The 22,544-nt window shown below is 44.5% G+C and overlaps 1 protein-coding gene across 1 annotated transcript in view; it reads left to right on the top strand.

The window, feature by feature from the left end:
• The window catches only part of septin12 (septin 12), an 84,943-nt gene that overhangs the window by 60,521 nt on the left and 1,878 nt on the right, over window positions 1-22,544 (top strand). Inside the window, exons 3-9 of the mRNA XM_080009905.1 lie at window positions 4,405-4,533; window positions 8,758-8,839; window positions 10,147-10,284; window positions 10,956-11,073; window positions 20,495-20,590; window positions 21,259-21,355; window positions 21,703-21,754. Coding sequence (XP_079866031.1) covers window positions 4,405-4,533; window positions 8,758-8,839; window positions 10,147-10,284; window positions 10,956-11,073; window positions 20,495-20,590; window positions 21,259-21,355; window positions 21,703-21,754 — 712 coding nt within the window. The remainder of the gene's footprint in view (window positions 1-4,404; window positions 4,534-8,757; window positions 8,840-10,146; window positions 10,285-10,955; window positions 11,074-20,494; window positions 20,591-21,258; window positions 21,356-21,702; window positions 21,755-22,544) is intronic.

Raw genomic sequence — 22,544 nt, 5'->3', positions numbered from 1 at the left:
AGCCTGACCCTCAGCCTCATTGAATCAAATCAAATCAATGGACAGGAACAGACTCAAACTCAAAGTTTGACCAATGTGTGAGACTCACCAGATCAGCTGGTCCACGGTGTTTGAGGAGATAAACCAAAGAGTTCTTAGTGTCTGTCTCTGTATTTGACTTACTCTAGTCCGTGTATACTTCTTTGGCTTTCTGTCTGAGATTAAACAAGGTACACCAAAGTGCGAGTGACTCTTGTCCTTTTAACACACACTGACTAAAACATGCCCACTAGCCCCTATGTTTCAAATTTAAAAAAAAATGTAAAACATGAATGTCACTCTGTGCAAATTTGGCATACTTCTTACTACATATGAACATACTTCATACTACAACTTCAACCAGCAAAAATGTGCTACATAAAATCCATTCAGAATATGTGGTACTTTCTTGGTAAACCAAAACTCTGCTCATAAACTGATTTCAGCTTAGATATCACCATTTTTACTCTTGAGTTTTTTCATCACAGAAAGGGTAACTTCACCCTACCCTGATAAATTTGATATGCTTTTTTGTCTGTATTAGAAAATGGAAATTCACCATATATTAGACAGAACTCCACCCCTCACTTAGGTTGGTGTGTTTCTGTGACGTGAGATATATCAAAGGCCCCTGCACTTTGAAATTTACAATATTATATCGTAGCAGATTTAGTGATATCTAAAATATATACACACAATATGTCCTAGACTGAACACAGTGGCTACCTAAGAATTTCTACGTGACCAACTAACTGATTCCTAAAACGTAATGCAGTAAGTCGAATACTGTAGAGTAAAATCAAAATATATAGAATAAAAAAAAATCAAATAAAATTGAATAGATAAGGGAGTAGGCTTATGTATATGGGATAGCCTAATTATGTATATACAGATATGTGCATTAAAGTGGCATGTGAATAAAGTGAGGTAGTGTTTGTGAGATATACAGCACAGTATACAACAGTACGACGCAGCAAAACGGTAACACCGAACAACCCTGAAAAGTGACACAATGTGTGGTACAGTATGCTACATACAGTACAGTAAGGTAGTGGAGCCTATGTGTGTGGCTCAGTTAGGACCCCTGGTGAGGTCAGCATTGACAGTTCTTATGGCTTGTGGGAAAAAACTCCATCTCAGTCTCTCTGTTCTCGCTGTGTGACTGCGGAGGCGCTTGCCTGACCGCAGCAGCTGGAACAGTCCATTGTTGGGGTGGTGAGGATCCTTCATGATCCTACGGGCTAAGCTACTAAACCTCCTGGTGTATAAGTCCTGCAGGGAGGGGAGTGTAGTTCCATTGGTATGTTCAGCTGAACGCACCACCCTCTGCAGGGCCTGCCTGTCCTGAGCAGTACAGTTCCCAAACCAGCCAGTGATGTTGCCTGTCAGGATGCTCTCCACTGCTCCAGAGTAGAAGGACTTGAGGATCCTCACCGAGACCCAAAATTTCTTCAGCTGCCTGAGGTGGTAAAGATGGTGCCTTGCCTTTCTCACCAGAGTGTCTGTTTGTAAAATCCATGTGAAATCCTCTGTGATGTGGACCCCCAGGTACTTGAAGCTGCTCACCCTGTCGACAGAAGTCCCATTAATCATCAAGGTCGCGTGCGTCCTCGGTTGTAATCCTCACCTAAAGTCCACAATCAGCTCCTTAGTTTTGCTGACGTTCAGGTGGAGGCTGTTGTCCTGGCACCAGAATGACAGGTCAGCCACCTCCTCGCGGTAGGCCTTTTCATCGCCGTCTGTGATCAGGCCCAAGACAACAGTGTCGGCAGCAAACTTGATGATGGTATTGGAGCTGGACCTGGCCACACAGTCATGTGTGTACAGGGAGTTCAGTAGGGGGCTGAGGACGCAGCCCTGGGGGGATCCTGTATTCAGGGTGAGGGAGCTTGACATGTACTTCCCCACCCTAACCACCTGGGGCCGGGCTGAGAGGAAGTCCAGGATCCAGGCACACAGCGGAGTATTCAGTCCAAGCTCCTTCAGCTTGACAGCCAGTCTGGTGGGGACTATGGTATTGAAAGCTGAACAGCAAATCAATCAAATCAATGAACAGCAATCTCACATAGGCCCCCTTCCGACCTTAGGCGTGGTGTGCAGTACCTGGGAGACCGTGGATCTGTTCTGCTGGTACGCAAACTGCAATGGGTCCAAGGTGTGGGGGAGGGAGGCGCAGATATAAACCTTAATCAGCCTCTCGAAACACTTTATGACCACCGAGGTGAGGGCCACCGGACAGACAGAAGTCATTCAGGCAGGCAGGAGAGGCGATCTTCGGGACAGGAATGACGGTGGACCTCTTGAAGCAGGACGGGACCACTGATTCAGCCAGGGAGATGTTGAATATTGTAGTGTACACCGGGGCAGGCTGGTTAGCATAGATCTTCAGTACTCACCCAGATATGCCATTCGGGCCCGCAGCTTTCCTGGTGTTCACCCCCATCAGAGCCTTCCTGACGTCATGCTCTGACACTGATCATGTGCGCTCATCCCCAGCGGTGTAACTACAATTAGCTGATGAGCTAGCGGTGCTGTTGCCAGACTCAAACTGCGCATAAAAGGAGTTCAGTTCGTTGACTCAATCATGTCCGTCAGTGTCAATCATTTTTGTGACTGAAATCGAAGGTTAAGGTGAAAACCGTGAGCTCCCTTTGCAAACACGTGACACACGTGATGTTGCTAAATAACATATCTAAGCATCAAGAGTGCGAACTGGATACCATTTGTTCCTATTGGTGAAGTTATTCTATTCTTGTCCGCTCTTTCAACCTGTCTATCCATTTCTTTTTCTTTGTATGAGGAAAGTGCATTTCGTATGGAGAGAAGAAGTGGGCAATCGTTATGGTGGTTTCCTTTGGCACACAGTCACACCCAAACACTTTCGCTCTTCATTATTGTCACTAGCTAGTAGCCTATGGTTGCTGACAATCTGCTTCATCTATCACTGATCGCCATCAAATAGCCTTCAATCCCCAATGTTCCACCAAATTGTCCCATTTTTCACCACAATTAAAATAATAATAATAATATTATACTTGTTTTCAGTGCTTACATTGAAATTTATCATGTTCTGTCCCACTCATTAGCTAACCTTGCTTTGAATTGCGCACGCTTTAAATCGTGCTATACAGGTTCATTATTTGCAGAGTTGAATTCCAGAGGAGGCAGACCACTAAATTAGCAAACTAAATAGACTGAAATAGTGAAAAAAATCATCCAAAAAAACAACTGCCAGTTGTTGATATATTCATCCAATTGCCCAAGCCTACTGTATACCTGCGAAGTATGTATGCTACCACAAACACACACGCACACACACACACACATCAAACATACAGACGCATCCTGTACTGCCAAAACAAAAAGTGTTTTGCAATGAATGTGTGTGTGTTGCTTTGCCACTTCCTCCATCTACCTGTCTGGCTTTGTGTGTTTGTGTGCCACTTGCAGCATGCACCCATGACTCAGTTTAGCTTCTGACAGCGTCAAGTCGATTTCCTTGATGAACACAAATAACTGTCGCCTTGTCCACGCAGTCATGGTTGGACATGTGTGTGCACTAAGGAGGAGTACTAGTTACGAACCCAATAATAACTAGTTAAATACAATGGCATATTTTTCACACTTAAAAGTATTTACATCTATAACCTTATTTGCGACAATGTAAAAATGAGTCAATGGTACATTTTGAAATTACAGCCATCTGTAAATATGAAACAGTGTATCATTATTTTATATCCAATTACAAATCCAAAAAAGAATGAAAGGAGAATAGAATACGAAACACATATTTTTTGATTTTGGATTTGTCGTTGAATATAAAATGAACAAATGTTATGCGGACTGATTACACTTTCCATTCATTTTTATTTTATTTTATTATTTTTTTTTGTTTCACCATACAATTGGGTTGGGAGTCAATGTATTCTGTTGAACCATCCTGGCCATGTCATATGAAAATTTGAAGTAATGAAATGAATGAAATAATGAAAAAATAAAAATGAACAACATGCATGGTCCAGAGATTATGTGATATTTTGTCATCTAGTTTCTGAGCTCATGACCTTACATCAACTTCCCAATCACACGTAAAGGTGAGGTTTTCCCTATTTCCTCCGGCATTAATAATGTACTACATTATCGTATCGTAATATAAAATAAAATACAGTGTACATATACATATATATATCGTGCTGGAAGTCATATTATAAACCTCCACTAGGTTGTGCAAAACTAAGAACTCCATACAGCTTGGAGAATGGAAATGGACTGGAGTCGTCTCAAGACTAAGACAAAATCGAACATAAAGGAATGCAGACAGGCGACAGACAGGCAGAAAACGAGAGAAAGAGGATTGGTTAACCGGAGGTTCGCTTTTTGCCACAGGTCAGAGCGGATTGGGGAAGTCCACCTTGGTCAACACGCTGTTCAAGTCCAAAGTCAGCCGCAAGTCCTGCACTCCCAACTACGAAGAGAAAATCTCAAAAACAGTCAAGCTACAGTCTGTCAGCCATGGTGAGTCTTCACACACAGACACACAAGGAAATAATTATTATTCAAGACAACTGATACTACACTACAAGCGACTACTTTTGTAGCAAAAATTGGGATATTCAGAGCTGAAAAAGCATTATTTAAAAAAAAAACTTTATTAACAGAAAATAATAAAGCAAGAGAAATGTTGCTTCATTGGCTGTGAGGTTAATTATCCTCTATAGCAGTATAGAAAATTATGAGGATCGGTAAGAGGTCAAATAATCTTCTTTGAGCCGCAAAGTTAATGAGGTGTAGCTTCCAGAGCTAGTTCTGTCAGACAACTCGACGATGCCACATGCTTCCACATCCTTATTGGCCTGCCTATTTAAACAGCCAATCACTCTTGGCCTATCTGCTTTGCTTCATGCTTTGCTGCCTCCACCTCCCTGCATCCATCTGTTGGGGTCTACTCTTATACCCAATGGGGGGATTGGAGCTCATCACTCCAATATTTGTAGCTCATTAATCATGGCTATGTCTTCCCTACACCTCGCTGGGTATGATGAACAGTTTTACTGAAATTGTTGACAAGCATGCTCCCTTCAGAAAGTGCAGAGCAAAATGCCGAAACAATACATGGTTCATTCCAGATATATAATGCACTTCACAAGCGTCGTGTGGCATAGGCAAAAGCCAGGAGAACAAATCTTGCTTCAGACTGGCTGCTTTTCAGGCAAATGGGCGATGAATGCACAGTTGCAATTTGAAATGCCAAAGCTGACCATTTCCTCTCTGAAACTTCAAACAATCTAAACAATCCCTTGAAAATCTGGAAGACTATTAAATATTTAGCTGGGAATAAAAGTGGCATAGAGCTTCCTCCATGCATTGTTAAGGATTCACATAAAATCTCTTATAAAGCCTAAATGCTTGGTTGTTTTAATGGGTATTTCAGTGCCTCTGGGTATTTGTTTGACTAGTCTGACTTTAGTCTTTAACTTTTAGACACCAAAAAATCAGCAACTGTGGTAACTCAGAGCTTCACTTCTTAAAACTAGAAGCAGATTTTATCGCACCACCTTTGATACATCTTTTTAATCTCTCCTTGGACACAAACGAAATTCCTCTTACATTAAATGGAAATCAGCCTTTTTTTCTTTTCCTGTTTAAAGGGGGTGAACTGTTAACAATTATAGGCCTATCTCTGAATTGCCTGTCCTGGCTAAGGTTCTGAAATGCCTTGTGAGTGAACAACTGAAAGAGTTTTTCACTCAGGTTTTGGAAAATAAAAACACAGCACAACTCTAGCGGCCCTAAAAGTAGTAAATTATTTTATTGAATCTTGAGACAACCAGCAATATTGTGCAGCCATTTTCATTTACTTATCTTGTGTGAAGCAGAAACGTATCAGTGTAGGACTGTCTACACAAGTATGCTGCTCCCTCTGCTTGAATCAGTTGCAAAATTCCCTCATTCTTCGGAGGCTCATCTCACTGGATGCATTAAAAGTCATTCTAAATGACTTGTAGGCAGGCACATCTGGCTGTAGATGTTTTGACTGATTTATATAAGGGATGGTAGCTCAGGATGTAGAGCTGGCTGTCTAGTAATCTAAAGGTTGCTGGTTCGGTCCCAGGCTGTAGTGTCCTTGAGCAAGACACTTAACCCCTAATTGCTCCTGATGGCTGCGTCTGTCGGTGTTTGAATAATTGTAAATCGCTTTGGATAAAAGCGTCTGCTAAAAAAATGTAATGCTATATTGCACCTGTTTGATCCCTGATGTTAATGACTTGCAATGAATATTATTTATGAGTCTGTAATTTTTTTTCATTTTCATTGTAAATTGATATAGATATTTCTTTATGCCTGCAACCCTGTTAGTTGTGGTGCTGCCTGTCTTGGCCAGGTGCTCTTGTAAAAGGGATTTTTAATCTCAATGAGACTGTTCCTGGTTAAATAAAGGTTAAATATTTTTTTTTATAAAAAATAGAGCCCAGACGCCAAAACTCAAATAATGCAAAATAAATAAAGATACATTTTAATGAAATCTCAGAGTAAATCTCAGATAATTTGTAAAATTAAATTTTTACACACTGTATATGAAAGCCAAACTGTACACATGACAGCCAAATACGCAAACAAAGGCACTGATCTGCAGACATACTTCAAGGCAGGAATGCTCTTTCTTTCTCGCCACTTCCAAGAATGGGATCCTGCAAAAAAAGTGACTTATTTTTCTTCCATAAACATTCACTCCTGCACTTTCACACGAGTCTGTGAACGTGTAAATTCTTGTCACCTTTATGCTCCACTCGGTGTAAAAAACACAAGAAAAGGCCCCCAGAAAAAAAACGAAAAACAAGAAGACCTGTATACACCGAGCACCCACAACATTAAAACCACCACTAATAACCACTAATATTGTTTAGCTCCCCCTCGTGCCAACAAAACAGCTCTGACCAGTCGACGCATGGACTCTGAACTCTGAAGGTTTTCTGTGGTATCTGCCACTAAGACGTTAGCAGCAGGTTAATGTGCGAATCCAAACTCAGAATTTATTGACTTTTTTCCTGCATGCGAGACCGTGAAATGTTTTGAGTGTGAGGACTCCTCCGTGGGGATGCTTCGATCTCACGGAGCTCCCAGGGTAGAGGGAACCCCCACGCTCCCTACCGGGCTCCAAGCCACTCCAACACTGCCCCAAGCCATCTCAGCTCCTCACCAAGGATTGGCATCGGGTGCTGAGGGTGCAAGGATACTCCATGGTGACGGGATTAATGGAAATGTGTTATTTAGCATTCACAGTAAATTTGTTAGTCATACTTTGCTACTTAATTTCAGGGTTAGGCAAGTTGCTGCGTAACCTCTTAAACTAGGCATACTAGTAAAACAATTATTTCAAATGAGTATTCTTAACTAGGCACCTCTAACTACCGGCCTGAGCGTGCGATCTAAGATCATTTATTTAGCTGCTCACAATACCCTTTATGGCCAACTCTCCTACTGTTCCTGACCGAACAACTTAGTGAGGTCTTCTGACCTCACTGCCTATAAATCAAGTCAGTTTGAGTTTAGGGGGGACACTTGTGAAACCCTCCTCTCCCGAAGCTACTGTAAAGGCCGCAGTAAATGCTAACCATTTTTTACTGGTACAACACAGCACAAATTCCATACACAACCTTTAAAAAAAACAGGCTTGCAAAATGTGTGCAATATGTTGACTGTCGCCAGTGGAATACAGCAGAAGACATCTTGTATTTGGTTCTTCTGGAAACCTGTTCCACATGGCGCTAATATTAGGCTTGAACCGGTAGTGCCAGGGTTGACTCCTTAATGCGAGCCAGTATGTGCGCTAATGTAACTTTACATTAGACTTTGGGAGGATCCATACATGCAAAAGTGTGTGTAACCCTAGCAACGGCAGGTGCTTTTATTTTAGGTTTGCAAAAATTGTAATGATCCGTTCCCAGGTGGCATTCTCCTATGTCTTCCGCTGGGAGAATTCCTGGCTGCTTACTCAAGAATGAGAATCGCCTTCGGTGATAGTCTTTAGTGACTAACTCTCTATCACTTGCAGACATGTATATGTTTGTCCCTTTGTGCTGTTTTGTATTTCTATGACTCAGGGTCTTTCAATGACTCAGGCTCTCTCTCTCTCTCTCTCTCTCTCTCTCTCTCTCTCTCTCTCTCTCTCTCTCTCTCTCTCTCTCTCTCTCTCTCTCTATCTCTCTCACACACACACACACACACATACACACACACACATGTTATATTAATTTAAAAGTATTTGTTAACTTTAAACACCAATCCCATCTAAACTAGTGGCCTTTCACATGAGACAATCAACAGATTAGAATAGAACATATTCCATAGTCTAAGTAATTATATATTCACTTTGATTCAGGATTATCATCGAAAAACAACGAATACCATAATATCGTAATAAAATGTAAGTAAAACTATAGACTGCTACCTAGAATACTGTAGGACCATAGGTAGAATTAATAATATAACCGTACAAACAGACTATATTAGACCTATATATATTTATAGACCTGGAATAGTGAGTAAAGACCTAAAACATTTTTTTATAGTTAACTATAGCGATACAATAGCCCTTTTTTATATGGGAGGAATGGAGGAAAGGAGCAAGATGTGGCACTAATTGAATTTTGTTTTGGTTTCCATAAAAATCATAAGAATGTGCAGTCGGACTTGAAAATGGATCCAAAGATAACAAATTTTTCCTTCCTCCGTCTAAAGTGATTGAAGAGAAGGGGGTGAAGATGAAGCTCACTGTGATAGACACCCCGGGGTTCGGCGACCAGATAAACAACGAGAACTGGTGAGTGCGAGAATGGCATCGGCCTTGCCCAAATGTGCACCTTCAACGCAGACCTTTCAAACGTAATGTTACAAAACATTTTTTACCAAAGTTTAAAGATTGTTGATTTCCGTAACCATTTTCAAGCGAAGGAGTCATTTCACTCAGACAAATAATTTGCGCTAACCTAGTCAAACTTACAAGAAAGAAAGAATTAGTGTCTTCTTTAAGTGTGAGGGCATACAATTCTGAAATCCCCAGAACTACCTGTTTTTTTTCCTATGTAATATAATTGAATACTCTTATACACAGTTCTAGGCCAGTCTGTTTGTTACTTTCTAGTTTTTCTGGCTTGTTAATATTGTATTTTGTGCAGTGTAGCAGCTGTTTATAACAACATAGTAGTCACTTCTAAAGTAAAAACATTTCGGTCAAGTTTATGCGGTGGCTGAAACACATTTTTAATTGGACTTCGATAAATGAGGCATAGCTTGCGGAACTAGTTCTGTCAGACAAATAAACCTTATGGGCCAGCCGATTTAAGCAGCCCTACCTCCTGCCCCTCCTGCTTTAGTTCCTGCTGACCACCTGATTGCTTGCTGTGTTGCTGCGCTCCCTCCCCTCTCTCCCCTGCATCCACCTGTTGGACTCTACTCTTCTATCCAATGGGGAGATTGAAAGTCATCACTCCTATATTTCTAACTCACTAATACCTCTTTTCCACTGCACAAAAATCTGCTAACACCCGCTGACATCTGGCTTTTCTATTTAGTGCAGGGCATTCGGTTCCAGGACAAATGGCCCTGCAATAGTCACAGGTTTTTATTGGCTCCAGCAGCGATCGGCTGGTATGGAAACATGAAACCCAGGTAGACACGGTAATTTTCACCCCTTTACCCACATGACGCGCATTGACGTCCCAGATGTTGGCGCGTAAATAGACAGGAATTAGAATCCAAAGAATCCAAAATCAGAATTTATTTACTTTTTTCCGGCATACGGGACCATGAAATGTTTTTAGTGTGGGGACCACTCAGTGGGGACTGCAGCGGAGAACCCCCACGCTCTCCGCCGGGCTCCGAGCCACTTCAGCACTGCCCCAAGCTGGTTTCCAACCAGAGGAGCACCTACGCACCCGATGTGAGCGAATCGCGCATCGGGTGCTGCCGTTGTTGTCTATCCGAAATATTGTAAAAGTTGTAATCCTTTTGCTCCTGAAATTTGGTTTACATCTCACTTGCCATCAAAGCATCAACACGACCCTCGTGTCATGTTGACTTTATCTGTATGTTGAATTGACGTCGACCCTTGTGTCCCCGCCCGTCCAGCTGGGAGCCCATAATGAAGTATGTCAACGACCAGTATGAGAAGTACCTCATGGAGGAGCTGCATGTCAGTCGTAAGAGGAGGATTCCAGACAGCCGGGTCCACTGCTGTATCTACTTCCTTCCCGCCACCGGACACTGGTGAGTATCGTTCAAGTTTCTGCCGAAACCTGCTTAGACACTTAAACCCCCCTTTGTCTTGTTTTCTTTTACGCAGTGTCATTAAAGAAAAAATTAGTAAAGAAAGAAAATAGAAGAAGAATAATGTGTTTTTCTCAAAGGACAGGTTTACCATTTCTGCTGCAGGCTCTCAGTTTGCTAAGCTGCAGTCCAATCGGTTATATACTTTGCGTACAAAGTCAGGTTACATTTGGAAGGTTAATGCTTTGGATTAGCGTTGGTCCAACAAGAGGATTTAATAAGCTTGACTCACATGAATGTCTTCAGTATTGGCCAAGATTAGCTGAGCTAAGGCAAGATGCTAATGGTAATTAGCATCTGTGCAAGACATGTTAGTATGCAAGTGCCCTTTCATTTTAGATAATACATATAAAGTTAATTTAGTTAGTTTAGGAGTATGAGTTTCCTATTAAGAATACAGGTGATAATGTTACAAGCATCGGAAATCAGGTCCGATACTGTGCTCAAATGTTAATACGATACACATCTAGCTGCATGAAATTCCTGTTTCATGTTTAATTTTTCATGTTTTGTTTTTTTAAAGGATTGCAGTTGCTGTGAAGATCCCGTAAATTATGTATGTGTGTGTGTGTGTGTGTGTTTGTGTGTGTGTGTTTCTTTTTTGTTCCCAGGTTGCGTCCTATCGACGTGGAGTTTATGAAGAGGTTGGGGAAGATAGTGAGCATCGTGCCTGTCATCGCCAAAGCAGACACGCTCACCATTGAGGAGAGGCTGGAGTTTAAAAAGAGGGTGAGAGCCACCATTCAAACTCAGGAGGCATAGTACCATAAGTAATGATTTAGATAGGTATTTTTTTAAATCAAATACATACAACAATTGCATGTTGCAGCGTTGTGGTAAATGGAGTGGGAATGAACTATTTTCTAGAGAGTACTTCTACGGGTGTCAAAGTTAAGAAGTTATTGCATGAGATTAATTTTATAGATGATATTGTTGTTGCTTCACTGATCTTGCAGAAAAACCAAACCCCTTCCTGCTTTTTGGGGCTTCTAGGATACAGTCAAACCAATCAAAAGCTTTGTTAAAGCAACGTAATCACGGCCAAGGCAATCGACAGCGGAAAATATCAAATATAAATGACATTTATTTCATCAAAGTCCAGGTTCGATTTTTAATGTACGATAGTTTCACCTGAAGTACAGTTGGTCTGAAATTTAAGACAATAATTGTATCTTCGCAGCAATGTAGCCTGCCAGATGAACAAAGGGCCAATGGCCAATATAGTTCAAGGGCAAACGATATTTAGCTTACTCTAACTCAAGTGCTATGGTCATAGGCAAAGCCCTCTTGCTTCATCCGTTTCGGCTTCATCCGTTTCGGCTTCGCCCGCGCGCATGCGCATCTTACCGAAAATTTGAATGTACCCATCAGCCTATCAACTGTGGCCTGCCCATATGAAAGGGCCCTGCGCCCGCTATTCTGCTCCCAAAGGATCTTCAGCAACCCTAGGAAAACAGCAGGTTATGAAAAGCTATGGCTTCGCCTATGATCATAGAACTTGAGTTAGAGTATATATGAGTCTATATGAAATAGAACTATTGTTCTATTTCATATAGACTCAGCCCTTTAGCTTTGTCCTTTAGGTGTATGGTGAAGTGAGTTGAGTTTACTCCCTGCTGTCAAGAGACAAGGCAATAGCTCTGCCGTTATAACTGGCCAACCAATAGGCATAATAATTCCAATATCATAACAAAGCAGTGGGAACGGCGTTATATTCTTACACAGTTTCCCACTTTAAAATAGTATCGTGACTCGCCCCAACAGAGAAGGTCGGCGATGTATTCGCACCAGGCATTAAACCAACCATGCGCTGAGACAGTCCATCATCATTTGCATATTGGATAACAGATCACACTAACTTATCCGCGTAATGTACCGAAGAGGATCGGGATCCTCCAAATACATCCAGTAGATAAAATCTGACAAAGGGGCATGGTGATGCCCATGATGCTGCCATGCATATGTCTTCCACTGACACACCTTCAAACAGGGCAGTGGACAGCACAAAAGTGCAGTTTTGACAGTTTTGCGTAATCCAAGTTTTGACAGCTGTTTTAAAGGTATGGTGTCAACCGGTTCAAAGCGCTCACCTGTGAGACAGCACAGAACCATTCCAGGTCCCATTTTGGGGCGAAAGACCTTGACCGGGTCACATACATCTTGCCCCCTTGTAGGAAGCGTTTAATCAGGGGATGGCTAAACACTGGTTTTCGCCAAAACCCTCATGACAGGTCGAAATAGCTGATGCATATACCTTATGGGGAAGGGCATGTCCATGTCCAATAGCCACTAGAGATAGGAGTATATGTTCCACAGGGCATGAGGTGGGAGTGGAAGAGGGAGTGTCCTTTGCACCAATGTTTGAAAGATCTCCTCTTCCTAGAGTGTTGGTAGAAGCTGTCCTGGCACTCTGTATCCTATTAATCACTGCAGATGACGAGCCCTGTTGCTGCAGTCGCAACCTCTCATTTACCAGGCCAACAGTGGCTCACCGAGAATTGGGCGCTGTTTAATCATTCGCTGTGCCTGCGAGATGGCATACAGAAACCTGGCTATCAGCCATGGACCAGCTCCGGGAACCAAGGTGGGGCCCTGCCCTCTGCGCCAACCAGGACGAGGCACGTTCTCTCTATTCTCACTCTCGTCAGCAGGCAGTCAATGAGGTGAACTGTGTGTTTTAGGAAACTCTTTCTGACATAGATACCTCACAAAAAAACTGACTGGGTTGTCTTATTTCACATTTTGTGTGTTAGTACGCCCACCAGAGACCCAAATGTCCCTGTAGAAGATCATTCTGGCTCAGGGCCAGGGAATGAGGAAGAGGAGGCAGGCGCCACTTGGCGTGTTTATTAACAAGTCTTTTGAACAAAGGTGGCTCGCTGGCCAAAACAAACTCCAGGCTCGAAGGCCCATATATATATACTGTATATATGGTTCGGGGATATCCGGGGATCTCCAGCTGTCCATGCTGAATTGTGTCCAACCGTCGCACTTAGGTCGGGCGCTGTCCGGCCGACAGCCGACTCCCCCAGACCCTCCAGAGTGGGAGAGGACGTCCGCTACGACCATCTGGGCACCCAGCCTGTGGATCACCCGGAAGTTGAAGGGTTGTAGGGCCAGATACCAACGGGTGATCCGTGCGTTGGTATCTTTCATGCGGTGGAGCCATTGTAGTGGGGCATAGTCTGAACAGGGTGAAGGCCCTACCCAGGAGGTAATAGCAGAGGGTGTTGACCGCCCGCATTAAAGCTAAACACTCTTTTTCTACGATGCTGTACCTTGTCTCCCACTCTACCAGCTTGCGGCTGAGGTACAGCACCGGCCAGTCCACACCCTCGACCTCCTGGGACAGAATGGCTCCAAGCCCCCTGTCCGACGCGTCCGTCTGCAGACAGAAAGGAAGAGCAAAGTTAGGGGTATGCAGTACAAGCTACCCACAAAGAGCTGCATTTTATTTAACAAATGCCTGTTGGCAAGGCTCTGACCACTGGACCAGATCTGGAGTACCTTTTCAAGTAAAGTCAGTCAAGGGGCTGGACAGTGCCGCAAATTCCAGCACAAACCTCCTATAGTATCTGGCCATCCCCAAAAACTGCTTTACCTCCTTCTTAGTCTTAGGTCTGGGTGTGTTCGCGACTGCAGCGGTCTTATCTACCTGTAGTCGGAGCAGGCCCCCCCCACAAGTTGTACCCCAAATACCGTATCTCCCTCCGCCCAAACGTGCACTTCTGTAGGTCGCCTGAGGCGTCCCTGAGGCACGCCTCAGGGACGTTAGCACTGTGCCCACATGCTGCATATGCCGCTCCCATGTATTTCTATGAATAATGACATCGTCTAAATATGCAGCGGCAAATGCTGCATGCAGGCGCAGGACCAATCCATGAGTCTCTGAAAGGTCGCGGGGGCACCAAACAACCCAAATGGAAGCACTTGGAATTGGTACAGGCCTTGCGGTGTGGAAAAGACCGATTTTTCCTTGGACTGCTGGGACAAGGGAATCTGACAGTAGCCCTTGGTTAAATCCAGCATCATATAATCCGAGCCGTACCTAACCGGCCGAGAAGCTCGTCGACGCGGGGCATCGGGTAGGCATCGAACTTTGACACCGCGTTCACCTCCGGTAAGCTACGTAGAACTGCACTCGAGGACTGGGGAACCTTCCGCACCACGAACAACAGGGGTTGTTCGTGGTGCGGTGGTGCGTGGTTGTTCAGCCATGTGTCCCAATTTCGGCTGTCATCGTGGATGAACTTTCAGATCATGTTTTTCAACATTCTGATGAAGCGGTTCGTCTGTCTGTGGGTTGTAAACGCTAGAATTGAGCGGACGCCTAGTAACCCATACAGTTCGCGCAGTGTGCATGACATAACAAAGTGCCCTGGTCGCTCAGGATTTCCTTCGGAACCCAACCCGGGAGATGACCTGAAACAGGGCCTCCGCTACATTTTTGGCCGTAATACTGCGCAACAGCACTGCTTCTGGGTATCGGGTTGCGTAATCCAATAAGACTAACACGAATCGATAGCCCCGAGCACTACGGTCTAATGGCCTGATGAGATCCATAGCGATTCTCTCGAATGGAGTCTCGACTAAGGGGAGAGGGCTCAACGGCGCTCTGGGAATAGCTGGTGGATTCACCCGCTGACACTCGGGACAGGCAGCACAACGCCGCTGCACGTCCGCCCATATGCCTGGCCATTAGAATCGGGCCATTATCCGCTTGAGTGTTTTTTCGTGTCATAGGTGACCGTCCATCAGGTTATAATGAGCCGCCTGGAAGACTAAATCCCGACGGCTTTTAGGGACAAACAATGTTCACTCGATATAATCTATCCCTAATTACCTCAAAATATGGGTGACTGAGCGCAGCCTCTGGACGCACTAACACGACATCGATTTTATCTACCCGCTCAAAGGCCCCATACGCAAAAGCGTATCGTCCGCAGTGCTGGTATCGACCGGTCCCTTGTCAACTCCCGCACCGCGTCCTGGCACAGGTCCCTCGGTGGGCCCTCTCTGGTCCGGTGCCGTAGGCTCTCGTGTGGGCGTATGCCTCCACTTGGTCCTCCGCGAGGGCTATGGCGGCTTGGCGGGAGGCTGGACGGTGGCATTTTACACAGCTAGCAGCGCGGGCCGGGAGATTGTTGATGAACTGTTCGGTGGCCACCGCCTTAACGTGCGCTCCTTCGGTCCGAGCCACCGCTGAGCCGCGTCCAGGAGTTGCTGGGCGTGCAGGAGCAACCGGCCCATGGTGTCATACTGAAGTGACCGGAGGCGCAGGCGGTGGCCCTCAGGTGTTCCATCACCGCCCTCCAGACAACAGCGTAGCTCATCTGCCGCCACTGGGCTTCGCCTGCCAGGAGTGGAAGGAGCCGCCATGCCTGCTCGCCCTAACCTGCGCATTACCCTAACCTGTGAGCATCTCTGCCCACAGGTTAGGGTTTAGGGAGGGAGACAGAGTCGTTCTTTTCATGGTTTGCTAACATGGCGAGAGTATAAATAATAGATAATAATAATGATGATGATGATGGTGATGGTGATGATGATGATGATGATGATGATGATGATGATTTAGGGCACAGGAGGAATGACGTTCCAGTTTTGCTTCTGGTCGGCTGACGAGTTGGTGCGCCGTTCTCCTCTGCAAGACAGACAAACATTAAGAAATCTCCCTGCCTCGAGATGGACGAGGTCCAGCGACGTGCAGGCGCTCATTAGGCCGATTCAAGGCAGCTTGGCGGCCGCGGGAAAGGGAACCGTGCTGTCATCTGCAGAAAACCAGTGGAATATCACGGATTTTATAAGATCGCATTTTTTGTTAAGAACTTTTGAAAACACTTCAGTTTGAAAGAGGCTATTTTCAAGGTATTCACTTCATTTCACTTGATTCCTTGACGGAAATATGTATTTGGTGTTTTGAAATGCCGCTACATAACATACCACTATGAAAAAACCAGATATAATTTAACAATAGTATAACTACATAATACGATATTTGGCCATGTTGTCCAGAGTTCTCAAAAGGTCACACATTTAGTAGTCTGTTATCTGCCTTTCTCTGCAATAATTCCACTTCCCTTTCTCGTAATTCGTAGCTATATCTGTCTCTGTACTGTCAGCATCAGTGAGAAACAATTACACTTCTCTGTTCCCCTACTATTTCTCCTTTCACTTTCATTATTAGGTGCAGCCAAAGTTAATAATTCTCTGCTCAACCAATTCGCACGTAGCTTTTTTGAGCCCGCAAATACATTACTTTTAATGTACTTATGTTACATGCACATACCCAGTGCAGTCGCGATGTGCAAAACTCTTTACCCTGGTGCACAAAGATCAAAGTATACCTTTGTGGTAGCGGTGCAAGATGGACAGTCTTATTATTATATTGACTTCACCTGAGGAAAAACTTAACATTCCGACCGCAACACTTTCTTGGTCCAAAATGTGCCCAATTTATTCTTCTATTTTGTAATTGCTTTATCTACATTTGGTTTCCTATTTTCCTACTTCGGATTCATTCAAAAATTGCTTATAAATTTTACTTCACACTTGGGATGGGATTGGGCAGGAGACCTTCCAATTCAATATTACTTTGACATCTAGTTTTAGATTCATTCATGTATTGCGATGTTTTCGAGAGCCAGTTTACAGTTTCTTGACATTTCAACATATTTTTACAGATTAAAGTGCTATATAAGTGTTTGTACAATGTTCAGGTAACTATATCATACCCACTGGATAAATAAAAAACCCAAAATTCCAATAATCAACAAAAACGCACTTCATTTAGAATCATTGACCCTTCTCATCGGCAGTGATCTCCTACGATGCACTCGTGGATATAAAAATTTCCCTGAAAGAACAATTTTGGGACTTATTTTCTGCGGATCCAGAGTGGCCCCTAGAGATTTTATGCCCCAACACTTTCAACAACAACAACAACAACAATAATGGAGCCGCTGTTCCATGGGTGGGCCCACGGAAGAAGCACCATGAAAAACGCGCCACGTTTACCGCATTCGGGTCAGAATGAGGACACAACCTTACCGTCCACCTCTGCCAAGCATCATTCTTGCTAATGTCCCATCCCTGGAGAACAAGATGGATGACTTTGAGGGAGGATTACATTCCAGCGGGATACAAGAAACGGTTCCGTCCTCTGCCTGACGGATACATGGCTGAACCCGCTGGTGCCGGATGAAGCCATTCGTCCAGCCGAGTCCTTTTCCGTGTTCCGTGCCAACAGGTAGGAGGAGTCGGGGAAATCCAAGGGTGGAGGCCTCTGCCTCATGATCAATTTCCGCTAGTGTAACCCCAACAACACCAAGACCGTCTCCCTCTCCTGCTCTCTGAACCTGAAACAGCTGACCATCTCATTCCGTCCATTCTACCTCCTCTGGGAATTCAGAACGGTCATCATCACAGCCATATTCCACTGCAAGCGGACACCGGCACTATCGGACCTATACAACACATCCCGAACAAACATCCCAACGCAGCAGTGGTGGTGGCGGGGGACTTTAACAGGGCGAACCTGCGAAAAAGTTCTGCCTAATTTCCACCATCACGTGTGCCACCAGGTGAGATAGAACTTTGGACCACGGTTACACACCGTACAAGAATGGATACAAGACCGTCTCGCTCCCTGCTTTCAGGAAATCAGACCATGCGGCCATTGCTTTGATCCCTGTTTACAAGCCGAGCGGTGATTGGACCAATCAGAGACTGCGCTTCAGGACGCTCTTACTGACATAAAATGGGACATGTTCCAAGCAAGTTCCAGTGATGTCAGCGAGTTTAAGGAAGTAGATACGAGCTTCATAGCCACGTTAGCGGACAGCATCATTCCCACGGTGAAAGTTTGGATATTTCCTAACCGGAAACCATGGGTCGATTAATCCATCCGACCGCTTACAACTTCGGCCTTGTATCCGGGAATACATACAATTACAAAGCGGCGTCGTACAATCTGAGGGTGGTGAAGTACGCTAAACAGATGTACAGGGACAGAGTGGAGCGACAGATGGAGCAACGGGACACCAGACACTTGTGGCAGGGGCAGCGGACTATTACGAACTATAACTGCAGCTCCTCCCCAGCCACGAGTGTGGACGCCTCTCTTTTTTAAGCTGTTTGAGTCTGGCATCTCCGCTAGCTCGCCAGCTAATTGGAATTACACCGCTTGGGATGAGCGCGCACTCTCAGTGTCAGAGCATGACATCAAGAGGGCTGTGATGCCGGTGAACACCAGGAAAGCTGCGGGCCCAGATGACATATTTGGGTGAGTACTAAAGACCTGTGCCAACCAGCTAGCACGTGTTCGCTAGGAACGCCTCCCTGGCCGAGTCGGTTGTCCCGTCCTGCTTCAAGAGGTCCACCGTCATTCCTGTCATGAAGATTGCCTCTCCAGCCTGCCTGAATGACTACCATCCGTTGGCCCTTACTGTCGGTGGTCATCAAGTGCTTCGAGAGGCTGATTAAGGATTACATCTGCGCCTCCCTCTCCCGCACCTTGGAGCTGCTGCAGTTCGCGCACACCAGGCTCACACAACTGGATGACCGGAAGGAGGCCTATGTGAGATTGCTGTTCATCGACTATAGTTCAGCTTTCAATACCATAGTCCCCACCAGACTGGCTGTCAAGCTGCGGGAGCTAGGACTGAGCCCTCCGCTGTGTGCCTGGATCCTGGACTTCCTCTCAGCCCGGCCCCCGGTGGTTAGGATGAGGAGGCACACGGGATCCCCTCAGGGCTGCGGCCTCAAACCCCTACTGTACTACCTTTACACACATGACTGTGTGGCCAGGTCCAGCTCCAATACCATCATCAAGTTTGCTGACGACACCGCCATGGTGGGCCTGATCAACAAAGACAATGAGAAGGCCTACCGCGAGGAGGTGGCTGTCACTCTGCTGCCAGCACAACAGCCTCCTCCTGAACGTCAGCAAAACTAAGGAGCTGATTGTGGACGTTAGGGGGGGATTACAACCAAGGAAGCACGCGCCGTTGGTGATTATTGGGGCTTCTGTCGACAGGGTGAGCAGCTTCAACAGACACACATACACAGACACTCTGCTGAGAAAGGCGAGGCAGCGTCTTTACCCCCTAAGGCAGCTGAAGATTTCAGGGTTTCGGTGAGGATCCTCAAGTTCTTCTACTGTGGAGCAGTGGAGAGCATCCTGACAGGCAACCTCACTGCCTGGTTTGGGAACTGTACTGCTCAGGACAGGTGGGCCCTGCAGAGGGTGGTGCGTTCAGCCCAACATACCACTGGAACCACCCTCCCTTCCCTGCAGGACTTATACACCAGGAGGTGTAGTAGCAGAGCCCACAGGATCATGAAGGATCCTCATCACCCCAACAATGGACTGTTCCAGCTGCTGCGGTCAGACAAGCGCCTCCGTAGCCACACAGTGAGGACAGAGAGACTGAGACAGAGTTTCTTCCTGCAAGCCATAAGAACTGTCAATGCTGACCTCACCAGGGGTCCTCACTGAGACACACACACAGGCCCCACTGCCTTACTGTACTGTATGTAGCATACTGTACTGCAAGTTACTGTATCACTGTTCTGGGTTACTGCATACTGCGCTGTATTGCTGTTCTGTTTGTTGTTACTGTATTGCTCTGTGTTGTACTGTTGTATACTGTACTGTATACCTCCATACACACTTTATTCACATGCACTTTCCTGCACATATCTGTATATACAAATAGCCTATCCCATACACAGTACATAACTCTATTCCCTTTACATCTATTTTGTACCACCACTCTGTATTACCTTTTTTAGTCTGGTTTTATTTAATTTTAATTTTATTTTTTTATATTATTCTATTCACTAACTACATAACATTTTAGGAATCAGTTCGTTTCAGCTAGTTAGACATTTGGTTAGCTATTATGTTTGGTTTAGAAACTATTGTGCATAATCTCCGGGGTGCCGTGCAAAGACATTTCACTGCATATATGTATGAACGTGTATATGTGTATGTGACAAATAAACCTCTTGAATCTTGAATCTTGGTGAATTTGGATTTATGGACCAAGAACCTTCCTCCCAGACCCACGCGAACCTCAATAGGTTTTGACCTCACAGTATAAACTAATACAATGCCCTCGGTTGCGACTTCTCACCCTGTCTGGAACAGATAAGGCATGACCTGGTGGCCAACGGGATCCGCGTCTACCCGCAGAAGGAGTACGACGAGGACGAAGAGGACCGCATGCTGAACGACAGGATCAGGGTAACTTGTTGATAAAAAAATATATTAAAATATATTGTTGTGTGCTTTTTTATCACATACAGTCAAATAGAGACAGTTTGGTTACCTCTTTTCTTAAGCCTGGAATACCTATCATCTATAATGATTTAAAGGGGCATTCAGTAAATGATGAAGCAATAAAGGAAGCCATAGCAACTAAAACTTCACATTGACAAACTTGTCGACCAAACTGAACCCTGACCTCTCTTATCTGTACATGGACATTTATTTATATTTATTTATTGGAAGTTATTGCAGTTGCCATAGAAACGACCAGATCGCTACAGATTTCCTGTCATTTTTAATATGTAAAATCCCATCTCTCTCCATGTGGCAATAATATTATTTCCTGCAGAGTTCTATCCAATGTCTCACGTGTCATGTGATTTTAAAGGTTTCATTGGGGGACTCCAATACAAATAGGGAAAAAAAGTTGTTAGCCTGCAATCCACACCAGCTTTTTGTATTCACCATTCAACCTCCAAAGCATTGCAACCGTAAAATTATAACCACATCCAATTTTAAGTATATAGATACATAGATATTATACAGTTCTTTAGAAAATGCCTTGCATATGTGGAGAATGATGCTTGCTTATATGTTATAAGCTCAAAAGTGACTCTGACATGGCTATGTTCCGCTCTGTCCAGGAGAGCATTCCATTTGCAGTGGTGGGAACCGACAAAGAGCATCAGGTGAACGGCAACAAAGTTCTGGGCCGCAAAACAAAATGGGGGATTATCGAAGGTAAAGCGATTGAATTGTGATTTTTTTTCTTTCTTTTTATGTTTTTTGGGATCAGGGAATGGTTATGATGATAACGTTTTAAAGTTAGTCAAATGCTTAACTGCCAGTGGCATGCCAGTGATGAAATGCTTCATCTTCAAGTCAATCGCAACAGTGCCGATTAAAGAAAGATGTTAATATGAGGAGGCTGTAGGCAGAACATACTGTGTATATAAGCAAGATGTTTACAAGAAAAATAAGTAAAGCTAAATGTAGACAACTATGCAGCTTAAAAACTAAGGAATAATGATTGATTATATAATGATTATAACGATTTGGATGATTGATGGCGATTTCTCTGTCCTCAGTGGAAAATGTGGCCCACTGCGAGTTTGTCAACTTGAGGGATCTGCTGATCAGGTGAGTTTGACTGTGCCTCTGTGTGTATGTGTGTGTGTGTGTGTGTGTGTGTGTGTGTGTGTGTGTGTGTGTGTGCGCGTGTGTGTGTGTGTGTGTGTGTGTGTGTATGTGTGTATGTGTGTATGTGTATGTGTATGTGTATGTGTGTGTGTTTGCCAGACTAAATCGGTCAGTTTTCTGAAGGCCATAAACACCCAACTAATTACAGAGGTGTTTTATTCGCACCTGCCCCACCTACACTTTTTTTACCTATTGTTTAAAACTGACGGTACACCATTTGTCAAAGTGCAGATATATCCCGCATTGTGTACAGGTACTCCTCACTTAACGACCTACATGTTTGATGACCGTTCGGACTTACAACCAGCTCTCTGACCAGTCTGTATTGTACGCTGCGTACAATACTGTGTCGGCGCGCTGTGTGAGCGGTGTCTCACCGTCAAGCATCTCAGCGCGCATTATCCTTTATACACTATATGCACTATATATACTATATACACTATATACACTATATATACTATATACACTATATACACTATATATACTATAGACACTATAGACATTTCATCTCATCACCGTTCTCAGTCTCTGTCTCGTTGCCGCAGTCTGTCAGTATTCACTACACTGGCGTTTGCAATGGCCACGCCCCCTTACCATGAAATAACACGGGTCCTCGCTGATCGACCAATTCACTTAACGACCTGGTCCTAGCAACGGAACTCGGTCGTCAAGTGAGAAGTACCTGTATTATATAAGGCAATTGTTTCATGTCAATTTGAGCATCGCCCCG

The sequence above is a fragment of the Zeus faber genome, assembly GCF_960531495.2.
Source record: "Zeus faber genome assembly, chromosome: 11".
NCBI lineage: Eukaryota > Metazoa > Chordata > Actinopteri > Zeiformes > Zeidae > Zeus > Zeus faber.
The sequence above is the reverse complement of the archived record's forward strand: the minus strand, read 5'-3'. Positions and strand labels throughout refer to the sequence as shown.